At 40.5% G+C, this 22,351-nt stretch overlaps 2 protein-coding genes across 4 annotated transcripts in view; one reads left to right on the top strand and one right to left on the bottom strand.

Annotated features, from left to right (window-relative positions):
- Positions 1–609: 609 nt before the first annotated feature.
- Positions 610–8,878, top strand: LOC121880706 (transcription factor Sp3-like). 3 transcript variants are annotated; one of them, XM_042388161.1, is made up of 9 exons: positions 610–1,003; positions 1,292–1,389; positions 2,009–2,239; positions 2,329–2,925; positions 3,675–3,887; positions 3,982–4,186; positions 4,281–4,470; positions 4,973–5,169; positions 7,334–8,878. In XM_042388161.1, the coding sequence occupies exons 2-9, from the start codon at positions 1,321–1,323 to the stop codon at positions 7,585–7,587; spliced, it is 1,956 nt and encodes a 651-aa protein (XP_042244095.1). In that variant the 5' UTR covers positions 610–1,003; positions 1,292–1,320; the 3' UTR covers positions 7,588–8,878. The 3 variants fall into 3 exon arrangements, with proteins under 3 accessions (XP_042244095.1, XP_042244097.1, XP_042244096.1); XM_042388163.1 differs by lacking the exon at positions 1,292–1,389 and having other exon boundaries at positions 611–1,003; XM_042388162.1 differs by lacking the exon at positions 610–1,003 and having other exon boundaries at positions 1,010–1,389.
- Positions 8,879–11,729: 2,851 nt separating this feature from the next.
- Positions 11,730–22,351, bottom strand: part of uggt1 (UDP-glucose glycoprotein glucosyltransferase 1) — a 33,442-nt gene continuing 22,820 nt past the window's right edge. Inside the window, exons 25-40 of the mRNA XM_042388685.1 lie at positions 22,202–22,297; positions 21,866–21,968; positions 21,662–21,741; positions 20,561–20,750; positions 19,951–20,109; positions 19,697–19,782; positions 19,452–19,536; positions 17,926–18,014; positions 17,624–17,728; positions 17,394–17,478; positions 16,603–16,785; positions 16,284–16,444; positions 16,034–16,148; positions 15,101–15,217; positions 13,772–13,922; positions 11,730–13,086 (exon numbers count right to left, since the gene is read on the bottom strand). Of these exons, the coding sequence (XP_042244619.1) occupies positions 13,067–13,086; positions 13,772–13,922; positions 15,101–15,217; positions 16,034–16,148; positions 16,284–16,444; positions 16,603–16,785; positions 17,394–17,478; positions 17,624–17,728; positions 17,926–18,014; positions 19,452–19,536; positions 19,697–19,782; positions 19,951–20,109; positions 20,561–20,750; positions 21,662–21,741; positions 21,866–21,968; positions 22,202–22,297 (1,825 nt within the window). The 3' untranslated portion in view covers positions 11,730–13,066. The remainder of the gene's footprint in view (positions 13,087–13,771; positions 13,923–15,100; positions 15,218–16,033; positions 16,149–16,283; positions 16,445–16,602; positions 16,786–17,393; positions 17,479–17,623; positions 17,729–17,925; positions 18,015–19,451; positions 19,537–19,696; positions 19,783–19,950; positions 20,110–20,560; positions 20,751–21,661; positions 21,742–21,865; positions 21,969–22,201; positions 22,298–22,351) is intronic.

The raw sequence follows: 22,351 nt of genomic DNA, 5'->3' as shown, positions 1-22,351 counted from the left end.
GACTGCTGAAGCCTCATATAAGCTTCAATGCATTTTTGCACAAAATGACTGTGGACATACTGTGGATTTTGGGCCCCATCACTTACATTGAAAGCACATTTGAAGGGGGTCTTTTAATAGCCAGTATGAACAGGAGGAATGATTACAGTGAGGAAAACCCCTTTCAGTGTTCATATGGGCATCTCACTGTTGTTTTAAGACACACTTGAAAAAACTGTGAACCTATCCTTTAACATATATGTTATTGTGGCATACATTATATTCTATACAGAGGTGACATCAGATGTTTTCTCTTTGTGAAGATCATGTGAAGTAAATTTTGCGTGTGTGAGATTTGCAAGCAAAGGTTTGGTTAATTATTTTTCACTTTAGGCATTATATGCTGTATTATTTACTGAAAACTGCCTGGTTATGATAATGGAGGCCAGATGACGATTTGCAGTAAGTAACGAAAACTTTTAGCCGTTGTTCGTCTACAGCTGTGTTATGAGGGGAAAGAAAACACACTTTATTAAAACAAAAAACAAGTGTGTAAAATAAATAACTTTATTTTACATTAAATGATAGAATAAAGTGTATAATTTCGACAAAAACGCCACCGTTTTCCTGGTTTCTCTGTTGAGAATTCAACAACTGCATTCCAACAACAAACAGGAAACACACGTCCCATTTAAAAAAAAGAGAAAAAGACTGACATCGCGGTTGGCCAATCAAGTCTCAGTAGATCGTCTGCTTAGCCAATCGCGTTAGAGAAGAAAGGCGGGACGTCCTGTAATGTGATGCAAATTGGACGGTCCAGCCTGTTAGTCCCACCTTTTTGTGTTTCCCGCACCGTCAATCAAAATAGAAAAAAATCGACCCGAATTCACCGATCAACACTAGCCCGCCTTTGATAAAATAATCATGTTCGGAGTTTAGTTGATCAGATAATCCTCCCGGTTACTACCATTCACGCTATGACTGCTACGTAAAGACGTAGCGCATCGAAGCGTGCAACTAATCGGTGAGTTTGTGCAGCCTGCAGCGAGGCAAGCTGCGTCTTTTTTTTATCTTTTGCTCTGTTGCTAACTAGCTAGACATGGTTAGCTGACTGAGCTAGCTGGCTAGCCGCGGAGTTGACAAAGTAAACAGTCGATCTGGGCCGAAATCGCCCCAGATTCCCCGCTGCAAAGTTGAATTTCGCAGTCAGCTCCTTTCGGACTGGAGAGTGGGGATGCTTTGCGGGATTTTCTGGCAGGCAGGAGTTGAAGATTACAGAGTTTTGCTGAGTTTCCCCTTCTCTCCCTGCTAGCGCCAGAGCAGCCTCTGAAACAAGGAGAAATGGCGTCCGCGGACGTGGACAGCAGTCAAAGCGAGTTTCTGCAACCCGGCGGCGCAGCGGAAACACAGGTATCCGACATTTTCTAGCTCGTCTTTCTCGCTCGCTTTCCGATTGCTGGTTGTGTTTTTAGAGAGCATGAAGTTCACACGTTTTAAAATTTTGATGGCATGGGGTGAAAGCCGTACACTTCCTGTGTTCCCCTCAATAACGGCCACCCACTTTACCCCTGTAAAACCCGCCCATAGTGGGTAGGACACTGAAGGCAGTCACTTGGGTCGGCTCGCTGGAAGATAGCCGGTGTACCTTGGGCTGGGAGGATGCAGGGGGTGTGATAATATGGCAGGGAAAGCGTCCATAATCAAAACAGTAGCGTTCAATTGTGCTGTAATAGCCACCCATCCCCCACACCCTGCTCTGGAGCCTGTTATCTCCACTCTGTGTGTTGGTGGTTGCATCTAGCTTCTGGCTCTTCCATCAGCTATTCTCTGCATCAGTACAAAGCCTGCATGATCTTTGATTTACTGTGTTTGATATATCAGCCACAGTCTCTGACTTGATAACTGATTTCAACACAAAAGCCAAGACTGATTCCCTTTTCCATTTTTTTTTTAATCTCATCAAAATTTAAGATGAATCATAGAAATGTGATCCATCCTCGCTAATCTGATTGTGCAATTTACCCCCAAGACAACAGATATGTCGGCCATACAGCTGACGGGTTCAGACCGATGGGAGGTGTTAACTCCTGTCTCCACTGGGAAGGAAGATCAAGGAGTCGTTCACATTCCAAACTCGGGGATCGTCACGTCCAACGGGCAGTACGTGCTTCCTATTGGGAGTCTTCCCAGCCAGCCCATCTACGTTACAGCGTCGGGGAATGAAGCCGCGGCCAACGGCGTGTCAGGCATTCAGTATCAGGTAAAAGGAGACAAAAAACATGTTTAAGAAGCAGTAGCTGTTGTGCACAGGTGGTGATCTTCATGAAAGCTATCGTCCTCGTCTTCCAGGTTATCCCTCAAATCCAAAACGCGGATGGAACACTTGCAGGATTCTCGACACAGGGGTTGGATGATGGCACGGGGCAGATCCAGCTCCTTCAAGACAGTGGCCAGGGCAGCATCGGCATCAGCTGTGCCACGACAACGACCACAGACCTCCTGACGCAGGTGGGGCAAGTGCAGTCGATTCAAGGCGTCCCGCTGGGTGGGGGTTCAGCATACACCGGCACAGTACCTGTAGGGCTGCCCAGCAACATAACATTCGTCCCCATAAACAGTGTGGATCTGGAGTCGCTCGGGTTGACGGGAGCGCAGACGGTCCCCATCGCAACAGGGGTGACACCGGAAGGTCAGCTGATCATGAGCGGTCAGACACTGGAGAGTCAGAGTCAGGACGCCAGCAAACAGCAGCTGGTGACAGTAAGCGACGCCAGCAGCAATCAAGAACTCTACGTGCCAACCACCACTTCTTCCTCCAACTCCTCCCATCTTCCCGAGACCATCGACGGCACGGGGGTTCTGACCCAAGCCACTGCAGTGTCTGCAGGCGTGTCCGACCCCTCCTCAGAAAACTACAACTCCCACAACCACCTGCAGCAAATCCAGGTCAGAATGCAAACCTTTAACGCTGTCATGTGACGTGTTTGTCAGGCCTGTGGCCTTTAAGGCAGCTTGGTTTCCAACTTGGGAGGTCAGGAAGAGGTTTCAAGATGAATCTGATCTCACTAGATGATTAAACATACAAGTGAAAAATGTATATTTCACAAAATCTTGTTAATTTTTTCTTTGCTTTTTCTTCTTGTGAGATGCTGGTTACTTTAACCTCTTACAGCCTCTAAAATCTTTCAAATTAAACAATCTGAGAAGGAAAAAAAATATCAATCTTGAGTCGACACTGAGCTCATAATTGGTGATATGCTGGTATCTGGCGTCTGGTCAAATTTGTAATCTTGTTTGCTTATTCTTTGATCAGATATCCCTAATTTAAATGTAATTTTTGTCTGATTTTAAGCAGTATAATCTAGGCATGTCATAGCAAGACTGATTATGTTTAGACAACACTTAATAGATAAGAAGTTTGGCTGCTTTAGTTAAATTTTATAAAAAGGGAAAACATGATTATATTCCTGACAGTAATGTAACAAAAAAATATTGATTTGATACCAAAACACAGGTATCTAAAAATTTCGAACAATACCGAGCCCGAGCGATGAAGGGTCTAAGCCAAAAACTTTGAGAACCACTGCTTTAAGGCCGCAGCGGAGTGTAGTATGTGAGTGTAATATGACGTGAATGCTACTTTCTCACTCTGCCTGTTCTGTTCTAACTTATTTTGTTGTTCTTCTGCTCTGCAGGTGTCATCCTCTAATGCTACCACTATCTCGCAGCCCATCCTGCAGCTGTCTGGGGACAGTCAGGCCCAGGTAGCCCAGGTGGCTCAGGGCCAGGACATGAATGCAGCAGCAGGTCAGACTCTACAGAGCGTACAGCTGGTCAACCCGGGGACCTTCCTCATCCAGGCCCAAACTGTCACCGCTACAGGACAGATCCAGTGGCAGACTTTCCAGGTAAGCTAAAAAGAAGTGTGTGTGTGTTGAGTTTTCAAAACAGAAAAGTGTCAGAGCATTATTTAAGTATCATGTCGTGTATTTCTCTCTCTAGGTTCAGGGTGTCCAGTCACTCCAGGGCCTCCAGTTGCCCCAAGGGCAGGGCCAGGCCCAGCAGCTGACCTTAGCCCCGGTCCAGGCCCTCCCTCTGGGCCAGACAGGCCAGGTCAGCCTACCCAACCTCCAGACGGTAACGGTGAACTCCGTAACACAAGCTGGAGTTCAGTACACGCAGGGGGACGACGCAAGCAGTCCAGCTGGTACGGGTCACGTGCACATTTTACATCCACACGCATTATTCTGAATATGCAAATGTTTAAATATAACTTGTTAATAATCATCTCCCTGATTCAGGTATCCAGATAAAGGAGGAGCCGGACTCTGAGGAGTGGCAATTGAGGGAAGACTCAACGCTGAATGCCAGCGACCTGAACAACCTGCGGGTTCAGATGGGAGAAGACGACATGGAGACGCCGAGCGGTGAAGGCAAGAGGCTCCGCAGAGTAGCCTGCACCTGCCCCAACTGCAAAGAGTCCGGAGGAAGGTGAGCTACTTAAAAGCCAGAAAGCTGAATTACGTTCTAAGACTTGATTATACATACTTAATTACATTAATAATAAATTATATCTCCACCATATTGTGCAGGATTTAACACCCAGATGTTGTTCATTTCAACTGCTGCTCTTATCACTTGATGTCTGAAGTTTGATCGTCTTTTATTGCTGGTTTATAGTTTCAGAACCCGGCCGGCTATATTAACTGGAGATAATCTGTTTTAAACAACTTAACATTTCTGTACTTAAGCTGTTAAACTGCACTTAAACCTTCATTCGTGTAGCATTACAAAACCTTGATTTCCATTTTGTTTGGTTTTTTTGGCTTTGTATTCTTTTATTCAACTTTGTAGGCCATTGATATGCAAATCTGCCTTTCACCTTCTTTTTTTAGCCTGACTCTTCCACTTTTCTTAAAACGGAAAAACAAGAAATCACCCGCTGTATTTTTGTGTGTCCTTCTCATTCCTCACTTTCTCCTGCGCTTCACAGAGGGTCAGGCATGGGGAAAAAGAAGCAGCACATCTGTCACATCGCCGGCTGCGGGAAGGTTTACGGAAAGACGTCCCATCTCCGAGCTCACCTGCGCTGGCACAGCGGAGAGAGACCTTTTGTCTGCAACTGGATGTTCTGCGGCAAGAGGTTCACCAGGAGCGACGAGCTGCAGAGACACCGGAGGACACACACAGGTGAGACAATGCTCTGTCGTTTTGTTGTTGGGAAAATATGTAAATCAAGCGAGTAAAGGTATTCTTTGCAGTTATCAGCGGTAAATGAGGAACATGCGTCCATGTTTGAGAGAGTTATTTGTCTTTGATAGTACAAACCTTCAACATGTTTTTGGAAGAGTATCCTGCTGTTGGTGCCTGTTCTGTTGATCACACAGTGTTGAATGATGGGAGGTGATGAACATCATCTTGAAAGCAAGGAGAAAAGGAAAAGTTGTAGTAGCTTTAAAGCTAAATATTCACCTTTTGATTTGACATTTTGATGGATAAACAGTGAAGTCTGGATGTTGTTTGTAAGCAGAAGAATCTACTAATACTTTCATGCTGGAGTTCATTATTTTGGGTGATGAGACTGTGTATAGATATACAATAGTATTTGATTTGATGCTAAATTGAGTATTTTATTTGATTTACCAGAATCATATTGGTTATTTATCAAGTTTTCATGTATTTTATTATGTTTTGTGTATCTTCAAGTGGCTGCAGGACAAATTCCCCATCAGGGACAGTAAAGTAATTGAGAAGAACTGCATAAATTAAATTGCTTTGGCTTTTATAATTGTTCCTCAGATTTAATAAGCAATTCTAAGACATTGTTTCGGGCTCAGGAAAAACATGATCAGTATTTGTTATGATCTTTGACTGGACTGAATGATTATCAGTAAAGCTTTAGTTAGGTTCTAAGTCTTAAGTATCAGGGTCAATATGAAAAAGCACTAATGAGCTATTTTTACAAAAAGGTAGATCTTAGTTATGTGCTATATTATTGTTCTACATTCTGTTGGATGGAGCAGGGAAAGCTTTGTCATAATGGAACACCTACAGTATATTGATCAGACAATGTCCTCAATCCTCGGTGCACTTTCCTTGTGCCATAGTGGAGCTCAATTCAGTAAATGAGTAAAAACATATGTGGGTAGTGTGCTAATGATGCAATCTGTGTTTCAGCTTGTTTTTGAGTCTTTCAACATTCTCCAGAGTTGCACATATGCAGGCGCACTCACACATTTTTAGAGCTGGTTCACATAAATTACCAAAAAAAAAAACCCACACTGCATAAAAGGAAAAAAATACATAGTTGTATCTATCTTTAGTTTTCAGAAGGACTAATTTTTGGTAAAGTAAGTCCAATGAAAACTGAACTGAACATTGTGTTCTGTGGATTAACCAGACCAACAGGGGCATTATGTCTTGAAAGAAGTTGGTGTTAAATTTTGAAATGTCACATTTCAAAGCTGTGAACCCCACAAACAAAACTCCATCCGTCTCATATGTATCAGAGTGGCGGCAGAAATCTAGGAGAGAGTTATATCCAGACACATTAAACCAAAACTATCTGCATGACTAGATATCACCAGAGCTAAATGATAACAGACTAGAGTTAAAAATAAACTTGTCAGCACTGTCTGGTGGACAAACTGTTTATCAGTAGCTGTGTTTCCATCAACCTATTTGTATGCACATTTTGAAGGATTGCATCAAAAAAGCTTAATGAAACACATTTTCCTTTTTGCGACATTTCAAAACTTTGCTTAAAATTCTCTTGCGAATCTAACAGAAACACGGCTAGTGACGCTGGTTCTGAATTACTCAAACCTATATTTTCTTTTAAAATATAAGACACTACAGACACAGTTGTGTCGAAACGTTAGTCTGTTTGCATAATTAAAGGCTGCAAATTAATCAATGTGCTCCACTCATTTCTGTTTTTTGAAATCTGCTGTCCTAAACTGAGAAGCACCTGATTCTGCTGCTTTTTGTTGGAAGATACGTGAAGAATCCTGTTTCTACTATATATATTTTCTTTTCTTTTTACATTTTTGAACATTTTATTACTTGTTAAACATAAAAAGAAGAAGAAGGAATCATAAAAATAAAACAAAGGCACTCCAGCCTAAACCACACATCATATCATCCTCTTAACCCCACCCACACTAGCCCTCCCCTTTAACGAAACAATCAAAAACTACTGGTAACAAATCGTAAGAATTCATAGCACATTAATACTCAAGAGTTTATACCAGAGAGTGATTAACTAACATAAACACAAAATGACAAAATGTATCCTGTACTGCAATATCTTGTTCCCGTTCCCTCTCTGACGTTTCTGTCATTGACCTTGCAGGGGAGAAGAAGTTCGTGTGCACGGAGTGCTCCAAGAGGTTCATGAGGAGCGACCACCTGGCCAAGCACATAAAGACTCACCAGAATAAAAAAGGCGGCGTTCCCTCCTCCACGTCTCCGCCCACCACCGACGCCGTCATCACCGCCGACGGTACCACACTCATCCTCCAGACCGCCACCACCCACGACCTCGTAGCCAATCAGGAGATCCCTTTGCAGCTGGTCACCGTGGCACCCGGTGAGGTCATGGAATGAGCGCGGGGGCGGGGGAGGACGGGGTGAGGTGGATTTCTGAGAACCGGCCTATCACAGGGACCTCTTGGGCTTTTTCTCTTCCCCTCTTCCCTCTTTTTTTTTTTGTTTTTTTGTTTTTTACATATGAATATATACGTAAATATATATGACAAATATATATATTTTAAGTAAGAGTTATCATGACTTTATGTTTGTTTTTTGCAGTCTTTTTATAGGCGGGCAAAAAGAATAACATTAAAAAAGGTGGTTGCTATGTACACACGCGTAAACACATTCTTACACTTACACACACACACACACACACACATACACACACAGGAGAAAACATGCATTAACACTCAAAACACGACATGAATACTCAACACGATGAAATGCCTTATTTTGTATCATACTCTTGTATAAAATGCTGGAGGTGCATGTGTTTTTTTTAAAGGTTCTATATGTAAGAATTATGAAGCAACTTAATTCATTGTTTTTATTGCCAATGAGTGAATAGGTTGTAACGTAAGTCAAAAAAATGAGACCCTCCCCGGTTGGGTATATCAGCCTGTGGACTGATTTCTATGTGAAGGACTCGGGCCGGATTTTCCGCGAAAATCCAAAGGATGTGACGTTTTTTGCGTGCTCCTGTATGCCTTGCCTCTCTCTGTCAACAAATGACCGGCATCTACCACAACAAAAACGGTGCTATCCAAGTAGAAACACCCTGCAGATATTAGCTCTCCAGCTAACGAGACAGCTAGATGCCTCTGTCAAACCACACATTTCACAACAACAACAACAACACAGCTGACTGACTGGGAGTGAGAGATGCTTTGCAGAAACATGATGCAAAACATGTTAGAAATGTTTTGTTAGAATAGAGAAGTGTAAGTAAGGAAAGACATCACCTGCAATAGTCTCGCTCCGAGCAACAGGATGCTAGCTGCAGCTCACTTAACGGCCACCGGTGTCACTAAAGAGAAGGAATTTGATTCCTACATATAGAACCTTTAAGCTTTGCAGATGATGTAACTGTAATGGAGATAAATGTGTTTGTGAAACGGAGGAGATAATGAGGAAGAGGAGGAGTTGTGTTTGGAAGAACGTAAAGGAAGTAGTGAACCTCTCTGGGATGTTTGACGTTAAACCTTTGTCTTTGGAGAGTTCTGACAAAAACTGAACGCTCTGTTTGAAGTGGCACCACATCTGCGCTGAACTGTTGCAATGCTGCCACCGTAAACAAAAAAATTATTCTTTTTAAAGGACCAGTTTGACATTTTTGGAAGCTTATTTGCTTTCTTGCTAAGAGTTAAATGAGAAGATTGATTCCTCTCTCATGTCTGTACAGTAAATATGAAGCTAGCAGCAGCAGCCGGCTAACTTAGCTTAGCACACAGACTGGAAACGTGGGGGAAACTACTAGCCTTCACCTAGCATCTTTAAAGCTGACTAATGAACACATATCTAATTTGTTTAACCTGTACAAAACCTGAAGTGTAAAAATAACAATTTTAGGAGTTATATACCAGACTATTTCCTGGTAACTAAGTTAAATTGTCGTTTTTAGACTTTCAAAAAGGAAGTTCTTATACATAATTTCTCCAAACACCTGGTGCAGCTTCATATTTCACACATAGACGTGTGCGTGTATGTGTAATACTCTGCAAGAAAGCGAACAAAGAGCATTTCCCCAAATGTCCAACTTCTTCTTAAATAAACAAGCAGCAGCTGTCGACCAATCACCGACAGCCAACAGGGCAGTGGCGATGATGTCACGCCGCGTCGCTTCAAACAGCTGGTGGTCAGAGTAGGACAACAGTGCCACTGTAAACTGATCTGAAGTTTGTGTTTTCCACCTTGAGGGGAGGAAAAAAAAAATAGATGCAAGCCGCCCTGAAAAAGGGCAACTTCTTCCAGCATCTGGTGAGTCTGAACAGAATGTCTCATCTGTCCTCACGAGCACGCCGTCCGCTGTGCTTGTCCACGTCTTTTTTTTTTTTTTTTTTTTTTCTTTTCATATTTTTGTTGTAAATTCACATTGTGTTTCCGTTTGTCTCTTCGCTGATCTGGGTGTTCTGGGGTGGGCACCTCCTGAATTCCTGCAGGGCTCTTTATCGTTGGCGGCAGGATGACAAAACATGCAAAAAGTGTTGACATGTGAAGAAAAACCAAGAAACGGATGCAACAAATCAGTGAGCCCACGAGGGCGTTTCTGTCATCAAACATTCCAGTTGGACACCAGATGATGTGGGATTAGTTTTGCAATAACCGCTCTGTTGGTAATTCTGGCCAGATGTCAAAAGGAAAACAATCACGCCATTGTTTTTTTTTTTTCCGTTTTTTATTTTAATTAATATAATCCCTTCCTTCGTTTGTCCTCATGTCTGTAGCGTTCATTTACATGTATATTATCTTATTTTCACCTTGTTTATAGAAGCCATTACCTAGTTAACTTTGTTGAATTTGTTTCCATGTATCAAAACCTTATTTTAAGTGATTTTTTTTAAAGAATTGGTGTAAAAATTGAATGTTACCTTTTGTAAAACCTTTTTTCAAATGGATCACAATAAAAGTCTGAAACCTTCAGTGACAAGTTGAATGCGTGTTGAAAGAAGCGAGAAGGGAGTTTGTTTTTAAAATGTCAACAGGACGAATTCACTGAGGAAATGAAATATCTTAAAGGACAAGTTCACATTTTTTCCCAAGTGTGTCTAAAAAAAAGAAAACATGCTTGTACGTGCGCTGAAACAACATTCATCCTTTCTGTCTGTGAAGAAACTTCTTACTCAATTCCAGCGTGACACGTGGGTGAGAAATGTTTTCAAATTCAGTTACAGCTGATGTGAGGCTTCAGCGGACAAATGTTAACAAAACAAAAGGGTGTCTACAAAACTTGAAGTCTGTTTAGGACAAAATTCTCCCCACTGCAAACAGGAAACAGTCTGGTGAAACATAGAGGGGATTTTTCAACTTGATTAATTAATATAACTCTTGTCTCTGTCCTCAAACATTGCTCAACTTTAAAATTATTAGTTACACAGAACAAAGACTGTAGATTTTCTGTTGCTCGTCTCTTCCGTTGGAACTGATTTAAAGGAGGGGAGGAACAATTAGAGCAACCAAAAATGTTTCAACATATACAGTATGTGGGCTTCTGCTTTAAGATGGACTCACAAAAAAATTGAATCTATCCTTAATATAAAGCCACTGATTCAACCTTTTGTGGCCCTTCACAGCCGAACGACCTTTTCACAGGTTCCATAATGAGCTGTGTTAGATGATTTATTTTTAATACTTGTTTGACAGATAAAACTCAACAGTATTAGAAAAAGTCAGAAAACTGTGTATCAGGATTTTTGTCTTCTGTCTTCGTGTCACCTCAGATTTTTTCTTGTGACCCCTACTTTAGGAACCACACCTGTCTTAAAGGATAGGTTCACACTTTCGTCAAGTGTGTCTTAAAACAACAGTCAGGAGCCCAAATGATCATTGAAACAGGTTTTGCTCGCTATAATCATTTGTCCTCTTCATACTGACCATAATGCAGTCCTCGTTTAGTGCAAAAAAACGTATTTAATATGTTGTATTCAATATGTTAAACCAACTCTTCATATTAGGATGTCAAAAACAAGGAATAGACATTGACAATGTCTGTTCAACCTGTACTCATCAATGAAGAAATGAATACAAAAAAAAGGTTTATCCGAAGATAATATGAGACTTCAGCCGTCTGAGTTAGTCAAATAAAGTGGATATCTTCCAAAGTTAGTCTTTTTTACTAAAGAATTCCTTCTTTGTGTCTCGACGGACAGTGTTTTCCTGTTCAGCTGCGGTGGAAGGATTGTAATAAAAAGAGGGACTTTGGCTCTAAAAAGACATTGAGAGATATTGACTTGATTCAACTACGGCTGAAGCTTCATATCAGCTTCAGATCAACTTTTAAATACATTTTTTGCACAGAAGGAGGCCCCATCACTTACACTGAAAGTGCGTTATGAAGGGGATCTTCTAACGGGAGGAATGATTACTGCAAGAAAAACATGAGTCAGTGTTCATTTGAGCTCCTGACTGTTGTTTTAAGAGACTTGGAAAAATTGTGAACGTATCCTTTAAGCCAAACAGTATGAAACACCTTTACATACATAAAACACTGGACCCACTTTATTGTTGGGGAATTTTATTTAACAAAAATATTTGACAGCCAAAACAGAGAATGATCATAAATCCGTGGATGTTTAAGTAGTCCAAAAGTACAGAAATCAATTTTTTTTTTCAGCCAAGCTCTGACATCTTGGCTTCTTTTCCCTTGAAGTACCACAAACTCAAATTCCACCTGTCCCCCTTCTCTCCTGATTCGTACTGAAAGCTGCAACCCACACGAGCTCCGAACATCTTTCCCTGAGAGTCACAGTGACATTAATTAATCCACGAAAAAGCCGGGAGATTCAATCTAATCTTCAATTTAATCTTCATTGGATGAATGTAAACATCATTAACAGCGTTCTGGCTCATTTATAAATTCCGCAAACATTCCCTTAAAGTCTTGTTTAGTTTATGTTGGGCGGAGGTGATTCTTTAAAAGATCTGGGGACCACTGTACCAAATGATGTGTAGATGTGACACTGATTTTTAATGACTTATTTGGCATTTTTGAAACGTCTCAAGAGGGGCTGGGCAAAAATATAATATTGTTTCCTAAAATTCTGATGTCCAAATTCATATTTCCCAGTAAAAAGTCATAAAAAAACAAACAAAATAAGCTGTTTAAGTGTTTGTTTTACATGTTTGAATCACAGTAGATCACAGTTCACTGCATTTAAACATCAGTTTGATCATTTTCTCTGCAATTTTGCATTAATTTGCCATAATCGGAGGGAAAAAACTCAAAATGTCATGATGTTGACTTCAAACATATCACTGAGCTCTGGTTTCAAGGCCTGAAAATTTGGATATTATTCATATATTAAATGACCTACATAGGAACTGTGTGTAAAATTTCATATAAACTTGTCTACCTGCACATTTTACCAAACCAGAGGAGGGCCAACCAGCTTTAAAAATTAAACCCTTCCCACCACCAGATGTTTGATTTTTGTGTCGTTTAACCAGCAGTGAGATTTTCCTCCCTTTGTGCTTCAACCACAGCCAGAACCAGAATCCCAATCAGTGCAAAAACTTACACAGACCGACATCTATTACAGGGAAATTACTGGAAAAAAAAAAAAAAAATAGAATTTATGTTCATGATTCACAAAATACATTCTCACCGCTTTGCACAGACACACACACACGCACACGCACGCACAAAAACCTGTTAAACCTGACCACTATAACTCCCCTTCTTCACACTTTATAAAAAGAACAAAAACAGAACAATATTTAAACCATTTAGCAGTGGCGTGTGGTCAGTCAGCAGTCCCCGAGGCAGGAGCGGAGCCTCTTAACGAAGCGGACTCTTTAAACAGAGTCCAGTTCTCATCACATCAGCGAAGGATCCTCACAACTCTATGTGGACGTCTGAAAGAGAGACAGAGACGAGGGGAAACGTTGTTCAAGCAGATTGATGTGTTTTAGATCAGAGAAAGGCTGGTTGATACGGCAAAAAGAATAATGAATAATTTGGACAATTGTGCGTGAATAATGAAAGACCTGAACCATCTGCAAGGTTGTCGTCTTTTAGCATAAAACACAGGTTCTCTCACACAACTAGTGACCGTCAGCAGCAGATACTTCAACTAAAGCACATTCAGTTTAACCAGTTTCAGCACAGACAGCAAAAGTTGATTCATCTGCTGCTGTTTGTGTTACAGTTTCGACTGAACTTGGAAATCACCAGGAACTCTGGTTCATTGTTATTTCCCTTCAGTCTCTTTCCTTTTCCCCTTTTGTCTCTATGAGCTCATGAAACTTGTCATAAAGCTGCGATACTTGCAAATTTTTTGCTCGAGTTGAATCATTTTCGTGTCGGTTCCCTTCACCCAGTGCGAATTTGCATCTTTGCATCAACAGAAGAAAAATTTGCTTTGCATTTGGTGTGAACACACCGTTTAATTGAAGGGACTTGGTCACTTTGAGAGACTCCTTTCAAATTACACTTAGTCATGTGATAAACTGTTAATTAAAAATAAAAAATAAAGATTGGTGCGGCTTTAAGTATATGCCGTACCTGCACATGCACCTGTTAAATGTGTCCAGTACGTACCTGTGCCTTGCTGCTGTGTTGTGTGGCTTTGTTCTGCTCTCTTCTGCGCTCTGCTCTGCAGACGTTTGATCTCCTGGTCGTAGTCAGTCCACTCGGCCACGATCCTCACCGCAGCCTGCAGCTTGGGCTCCTTGGTCATTGGGTTGTTACACTGAGGTTATATAGGAAACAGGTAGGAAAACGGTAAGAAATAACATGAAATAATCAACTGTAATGTGCACAGGGAGTGAAAAAAAATAAAATCATACTGTTTTTTTCTCAGGTACTTGGTTTGGTGACAAGAACAGGCTGCATCACAGTCTAAGTGGCTAGTTTAGATCATTGTGGTTCAAACTACCTGATCCGTCTCACATTTTCCACAAGAGAGCAATTTCAAAGGCTCGAGTCATTTCAGGGCGTTCTCTCTGTACTCTGTATGGAGAGTTTGAGCTTTTCCCTTCAGGACGGAGATTCCGATCATCAAAGATCAGGTCTAACAGTTTGAGAAATGATGTTGTCTCTTATAAAACTGGTGAGTTACAATGTTGATGTTGTTTTAACCACTGCTGACTGGGTTGGGTGTACTCCAGGTTGACACTTGCGCTTCTGTGGTCAGTTTGAGCATTTGTTTTACATACTTTATTGTATATTTTGCATGTTGTTATGTTTTATGTATCTCATGTCTAAGTGTTTTTCTATCAGCCAGTTACAACAGAGGGACATCAGGGACGATGCTTTTAAAGTTAAATAGTTTGTAACTTTGCCTGTTGAAACTTAAAAATACAACTGAGGGAAAATGGTTTGCAAAGTTTTAACTCGTAAATCTTGAATGTGACCACAACTTCAGCTTTCTCTTTGTTCGTAATTTATACTGATGTTTTGATTTGTTACTTGCTGTACTGAGGAATGACCGACACCAGAGTCTCATTTATGTGAACGTGGCAAATTTAAAGAGGTTCCAGTTAGGGGGGAGGGGGTAACTGTCTATTGTTTTTAGTCTATTGCTGCAATTATTTGCATTCTACCAAGACTGTAAGACTATATCAGACTCTTTCTAAACCCTTAATGACATAGGTTTACTCTCATGGAATTATTTTCTATCTTAAGGTTTGTTATTTTTACATGTGAATCACTTCATTGATCCAGAAAGACTTTCATTCACATACTAACAAAGTATTTATCAATGATTTCCTCACAGTGAGCCTGTCTGCCCTCTAGTGGTCATTAGGTGGAATGACGGTCTTTAGAAAACTCCATCACTGCTTATGTGTGCAGTGTCTCACACACACACACACACACACACACACACACACGCCTGGTCACATCTCTGACACAGAGTTATTATATTACCAGGTCTATCGTCTTGGCGCTCTTCTTGGAGGTGTCGTCACACCAGGTCTCACACCACAGCCACTCCTGAGGCAGAGACTTGATGGGCACCTGGTGGATCATGTTGTTGGGTAGATCCTGGAAAACAACCACGAAACAAACAAATAGGTTTTTACAAACAGAACAAACAGCTGTTTTAGTTCCTTCTTTTGTGTCAGTCACACCAGGACACATTATGTCTTGACTCATTTAAGTCAGAATTTGCTTCCGTTTCTGTCGTAAAGGTTGAGAAATAAGCATCAAAAGAAGCATCTGTTTAAGTAACATGTCCAACTCTGCAGCGTTACAATCTGATGCCTTTATGGTTGTTGTTTTTTTTTTTTGTAATGCAGCTACAACCAGTGACTGTTTTAAAAGCTCTCTTTGTTGCTGTGTTCAAGGACATCCCAGCCTTCAAAATGTGAGACTCAGCTGCTGAGCAGCATTTTAATTGCACTATGTTGTCATAAAATCGTAACCGCAAGATAAACAAAACATAAACACAGACATTGTGAAAGGGATCATTCGCGTTTTGGTTGTTTTCTTTTATTAAAAAAGCTGCTGCTACAACAAATCCTCAAACCTCAGCAGTTGGCACTTCCTTGAGCAAACAACAATAACGTAACTTTGAGAAAAAATTAATAAAAGGCAGCAAAAAATTCACTGTGAATGTGTTAAAACTTTCATCATGCACTGAAATATAATGGAAACCAGTGGCTGCCTGAGATTTATTGATACAATGTAACTACATAGGCTTTAAAAATGGTTGTCAGTAATATAAAGTTATGCAATTTGTATCTAACTAACTAAAAAGTGAAAATATTCAGGTCTGACAGTCTTTAGAGTCATAATCCAGATGTACATTAAAATGATACAAGTGCATGTAGCTCATTAGAAAAGTGGACAATCACAGACCTGGTCAAGGTTGGACAAGCTGTTGGGGTCTTGGCTGAGTCCCTGGTACTGTCCTCTGAGTCGGTCTCCTGCAGCTATTTTCCTGAACTTCTTCAGGTCGACCACATACAGGGCGCTACAGAGGATAAAAGACAGAAACACGTGAAATATGCATGAAAAATAAAGTAAAAGTGCGTCTGCGTATGCGAGTGTGTTTGAGGCGACAGACATGCATTCATTCATGACTTGAGTGCTATGACAGTGTGTGTACCTGATGTGGTACTTGCGTCCAGCGAGGTGGCTCGCCCAGTAGCCGGACTTCCAGAAGCGGTAGCCGTCCATCTCCCTCCGGCTCTCGCAGAACGGAGTGTATCCATACGGAGCTCCCTCCAGATCGAAGTCACGCAGCTCCTTCAGGTCCGTACGCACAATCTGAAGGAGAGGAAGCCGAGGTATAATACATAAGAATTACGTCGGGACGCTTTCAATTCCCATCACACTTTACAAGAGCTTAATGTGACGTCTTAAAATTGCTTGTTTTGTCCGACCAACAGTCCAAACCTGAGATATGTGTTTGCACAGCTACGTACCTGGTCAGCGTCCACAAACAGGATCTTGTCGACAGCGAGAGGGAACAGCACGTCCAGGAACAGGATCTTGTAGCCCCAGATGATCCTCTGCTTTTCTGTCTGTTGGTGTAACCAGCGAGGCCACTTATACTGGACCAGCTCATACTGGAAACCATATTCCTTTGCCATGTGGGGGATGAACTCCTGAGAGAGGACCACATACAAAACAAGCCTGTCAGTGTGTGAACTAGGAAGACAGCGTTTTTAATTCATGGTTTGTACTTACCAAAGATTGTAAATTGTCAGTATAATAATTCTTAATTGCCTGAAGCTTTAAAAATTTGAAAACTAGAAATATTACTGAGCCAACTCCAGTATTTCTTTATAGAACTGATGTCATCTGATAGAAATAGTGTTTAAAGAATAAAACAGGGTATATTTTGCACTTGATTAGCTGCTTTGATGGACTCTGGGAATCTGGGTTAAAACAAAATTACTCATCAATTTCTTATCTCAGATTTTTTTTTTTTTAACCAAAAACTAAAAGCAGAAAGTAAAAAACAGTCAGAAGATGATGAATTGATCTGCAAGCCAAGAAAAGTACTCAAGTCTCCACGTTTATAAGGAGAATTTCTTCTATAATGAGAGTAAAAATCTCATCCTCGCCTTGATTTTCAGAACTCCTGTTTGAAGTCCACATCAGATGGCGGACAGAGAAAAAGCTGCAGCTGTCAGTGAAAATCTCCACATCAATGATAAGATGCCGGCTGATTTTAAAGTAGCAGTGAGGGGGAAAAAAAAAAAAATCCTACCTTGAAAGTTGGAGACAGGTAGTTCTTGAGGAACCAGAACTTGACGGGAGTTTTGGTGTTCTTCAGAACTGACAGCATCATAATCCTGAGAAGGAAGAAGAATAAAGTTATAAGTTATAAATTAAATCAGTGAAGTTCTCATACACAGAGGAACTAGGGGTGTTACTTTTGAGGATTTCTGTGACACAAAAATCACATTTTCTTTGCCTGGTCACATCTCAGACGCTCACCTGAGGAACCTCTCGTACAGATGCCCCGAGGCTACAGAGAAGATGTTGATCACATCGTCTTTATCTTGCTTTGACTCCTCTGTCTTCCCTCCACCTGTGAACCCTCTGAAAGAAACACACATTTTTTGACATTAAATTTTGAAAATAAATTTTTTTTAAAAAACAGCTAAATTTTTAAATTTAAGACGTCTTTGACTAGAAGGAGTCAATTATTCAGTCATCCAGGCACTTGGAGGATACAGATAACTAGTTAGTAATCATATCAGTCTTTGTACATCTGAAGTACAAAGGCAGGTTTGTACCTGGTCAGAGATTTCCAGAATCCAGTGTCATTTTCCTCGGTCCCGTCACTCAGCAGCTCCTCGTTGAACTTGTCTGGTTTCTTCTGGACCTGATGAACACACAATTCAAAAACCAGTTACTTAAACAACCAGAGAAATGTTCTGGAAAAAGAGGCTGAGCAGTACTCTCCATGACAGAGCGCCCCTTTTAAGACATACTCAAATTTCATGATTTATGTTACAGAATATAGTTTGACTGCTAATGTCTGGTTATCTCAATAAGTTTGCTAATCAGAATCGGCTTTACTGGCAAAGTATGTTTATGCATACAAGGCCTCAATGTACTTACACACACTTCCGAAACAATGTTCAGGAGGACACACATGGACATAAAGTCAACAACAAGTAGATACAGATACATACAGTGCATATAGAAACAACAAACAACAAAATACTATATACAGGTCAAACAGTCTCTGTAAATTGTAAACAAGGATACAAGTAGTGCAAAGATGTGTAAATACTGAATGAGTAATGAAAAAGTTACTTTATATACATACAGTGGATGGTTACGTAAGGTATATGCATGTATTTCATGTCTATGTACAGTATATACAGCCTGCTTAAATCTGAAATAATTTGAATGAATAATTAACATGTTAAATGTTAGAAATTAGACATAAAGTCAGTTTTGTGCAGTGTTTTTATAGCGTTTGAATTCCTTAATGTTATTGCACTGCACAGAGATGTTCATTACCCAGTATGAATCAGTAACAGCTGATAAGAGTCACATTTGTATTTGTATATAATGTAATGTATATGTATAAGGAAATTAACTAAAGCCTGTATGTGTCAGATTACAAAAACTTGACTTTGGCAACTCCTTGTGGTGATAATGAAAAATGACACTGTGGTGGAAATGCTGGATGATATAAACACATATAAAGTCTGCATATATAAGAGCTTCAAGCCACTATTTGTATTATACTATAAAGGAAAACTAATTAGGCCAAACTGAGGAAAATCCTACACAAGGAAAATAAATTCTACTCACTTCCACTGTAGGTCACACATTTATATTTCGACTTCTGCTTTTATTTCACCCCTTTCAAAATTACTTTCATTATTTTTTTATAAACTTATTTTCTTATTCACTCACAAGTTAGGCAGATTTAGTCCGCCGGCCGATATGCAGCCTGTATACTCTATCAAAGACGGTTAAACATGAGGAAATAAAAGCGACAGAAACCGAGTGAGAGTGTCGTTTTGTGGCTCATCCATTATATGTAAATTTCCCATTGAAATGTATTTATGTATACCCATGAATTTATGCAGATACTGTATACGTTCTGCATCACCCAAATACTCACAGACTGGAGTCTCCTCAATTCATTAAAATGTATGAGAAAGCTGACGGACTGAGACTAGAAACGCTGCTGCTTACCATTTTAGATTTGAATTTATTTGTTTGGGGGACAACATTTCAGTGACATTACCCAGCTGTGTTGACAGACACACTGTCATCACCTAATCACAAGTGAACCGACCTTGACTTTAATGATTCTGCTCTTGAAGTTGTTCAGCACGACTATAATGTCATCAGAGTCTGCGGGAGAGTCTGTGCCATCGTGGCTGCAACAGAAAAGAGAAAGAAATAAGAAAAAAAAAATTTGATCAGAAAGCAGGAGTGCATAAGCTCTATCTAATAACTAACTAGACATTTCACATCTTTGACGCAATAATTTCCCAGATATTCAATTTGTAGTTCCTGTGCAGCCAGCTCTTTTCTCACCTGTAAATCTTGTAGATTTCATCAGACCGTCCTCTCCTCAACTTCAGGATCCAGGCTCCTGGGTTCGCCTTCAGCTGAAAGTAACCCTACAGAGAAGAACACATGAGATTTAAATGATTGGGACAAAAAAAACAAGGAAGGCAAATTCCTAATGTGCATAAAAAATATGCAGCATTAAGAGGTTTTAGCAAGCAGGTGGAAAAGCTGTTTATGGTTCAGCAACTTTCTGCAGGAAGGTGTTAAAAAACAGGTACCAGGTTTGCCATGACGATCGTATCCACGATGACCGGCTCAGAGGCGGTTCCCAGGGTGAACTGGAGGCCACGTGGCGGCTGGCCTGAACTGACGTCGAAGCAATGACCCTCCAACAAAAGGTGCTCCAACTCATACTGTGCTGCTACGATATTCTCCACCTGCAACCACAGGAATCGAGACAAATGGACAAAATTATTTCGTGCAGCCTAAAAATCAGCGTCAAGGGCATCGGCTCCTGAACAAACCCAAGGAAAAACTCTCCTCAACACATGAGAGAAAACTTTAAAATTAATAGAAACAAGCAGACTAACAACAGGATCATAATATTAATGAAACAAATCCAATGAAATGAGTAAACAAAGTAGTCAAATATCAGTTTGGTTGAAGTATAAGGGAGGCCAGGTAGGTGGGAGCAGGGTTTAAACATGGACTGATGATACACATTAAAACATAGACCATTACACCAGAATTAAAACATTCATTCAGAGAGCAGCACAGAGCGGGTCGATAAACTTTAGACGCCAGAGTTTATTGCTGGAGGCTTTGCACTTTTAAATATTTCACCACCATCGCCATCCAGATCGAACCCAGACAGACAGACTGCTGTACCTCTTCCAGGTAGATGTTGTCCAGGTCGTACCGAGTGCGCACAGACTCGACCATCCAGCTCTCCGGAGTGTTGAGGTTCAGGGTGAAGAGGGGAGACTGAGGCATGTCGAGGAACTTGGCCATCGGGCCGGGAGAGAAACTACCGTCCGTCTGGAACGTCACCTCCGGCTCCAACACATAACGGTAAAAACTGGAGAGAGAACGCAGAGGAATCGCTTGTTAAAGTAGAAACGAGACTTTCATGATAAGCGGAGGAGTCATAATCATATATCCTGGATGTCTCTACCCAATGCTTCAGAAATAAGAAACAGTGTTTTTTCTTTTAAGCTGCTTTTCACTGGAAAAATATCCAGATTTTCTAAAAACGTAATTTGAAAAAACAAACCCAACTCAAGGTCCACTTACCAGCTCTTAACCAAGAGTGATATGAAAGTAGGGCTGCAACTTAACAATTATTTTCATTATTGATTAATCAATTTGTCATTTTGTCTATAAAATGCCAGAAAACAGTGAAAAAAAGCCCTTTATAGTTTTCCACAGCCCAAATTGATGTCTTCAAATGTCTTGTTTTGTCCGACCAACAGTCCAAAACCCAAAAACATTCAGTTTACCATCACAGAAGACAAAGAAAACCATAAAATCCTGACATTTGAGAGGTTGGAACCAGCAAATTGCTTAAAAAACAACTAAAATGATGATACGATTATCAAAATTTTCTGTCGATTGACTAATCCATTTATTGACTATTTGTTGCAGCTGTAGTTAAAAGCTCTGGAAAAAGCTAGTAAGAGGACCTTGAATTGTTTTATCAGCCTGGTTAAAATTGTTTTCAAACTGATTTAATAAGCCCACACAATCAAGTTTAATGTAAATGTAAATTAATAATGTAAATCTCAGAAAAAGTTTATTGTAATAGAGAGTTAATTGAAATAACAGGATAAAGTGAGAAAGAGCTGCTTCTTATGAGTTGGTTGAAGTAAGTAAAAAAACAAGAGTGCTTGCACTGCCAATGGAATTTCATGCATCATTTTTAGTTTTAAAAATCAATTTTCACTCGTTTTTTTATGTGTTCACTCTGTAGAGAAAAGCTTATATTTTCACCTCTTCAGAGGCATCTCTGACAGTTTGGATTGGCAGTTCATGAAGACCCGTAAGTTCACGTTTACCAGCTGCTTCAGGACCTGAGGGTTAGAGAGCACACCGAAGACAGGTTAATAAGATGTTGAACGAGGTCAAAGAGAAGTAATAAAACGGACAAATCAATAAGAGATCAGGCGGTCCAGAGAGGGATAACAATCCACCTACCAGCAGGAGAGGAGCTAATTTCTGAGCGTCCCTGGTTACAGGATCCACCACGGCAATAACATCAAAGTACACGTCTCCTTCCTTTGGGCGGATCTTCACAGCGCTGCCGAAAATCAGGAAATCAATCATCAAGCAAAGTAAATACTGAGTTTACAAGATTTTTTGGAGCATTTTACAGGTTGCAGAAGATCCAAAAAGTTCCATCAATAAATTCTGTACTATAAAATCTAAGGTGCTGAATTTAAAAATGTTATATTTGCCAAGGACAATGTAATGAATATTATACAAAGAATAAAAATACAGCTCAAAATATCATGTCACCCTGTCAATCTTTACCTGTAGCGGTCGTCAGCAAAGCCGTATTCCACCCTGGCTTCTCCTTTGGGCTGAGAGGAGAGCAGAGCATCCACCTTCATCACGAGGTCGCTGGCCCTGAGAGAAATCCTGCTGTTAACTCACACAGTCTGAAAACGTTACGAAAATGAT

Source organism: Thunnus maccoyii, chromosome 16, assembly GCF_910596095.1.
Source record: "Thunnus maccoyii chromosome 16, fThuMac1.1, whole genome shotgun sequence".
In the NCBI taxonomy this organism is placed as follows: domain Eukaryota; kingdom Metazoa; phylum Chordata; class Actinopteri; order Scombriformes; family Scombridae; genus Thunnus; species Thunnus maccoyii.
This window is presented reverse-complemented; position numbering and strand designations above follow the sequence as displayed.

Excerpts from the sequence above, each read along its gene's own strand:
- LOC121880706 (XM_042388161.1), top strand. The coding sequence starts at position 1,321 with ATGGCGTCCGCGGACGTGGACAGCAGTCAAAGCGAGTTTCTGCAACCC. Across the intron at positions 1,390-2,008 it reads GCGGCGCAGCGGAAACACAG|ACAACAGATATGTCGGCCAT; the intron begins GTATCCGACATT and ends TTTACCCCCAAG. Across the intron at positions 4,471-4,972 it reads TGCAAAGAGTCCGGAGGAAG|AGGGTCAGGCATGGGGAAAA; the intron begins GTGAGCTACTTA and ends TGCGCTTCACAG.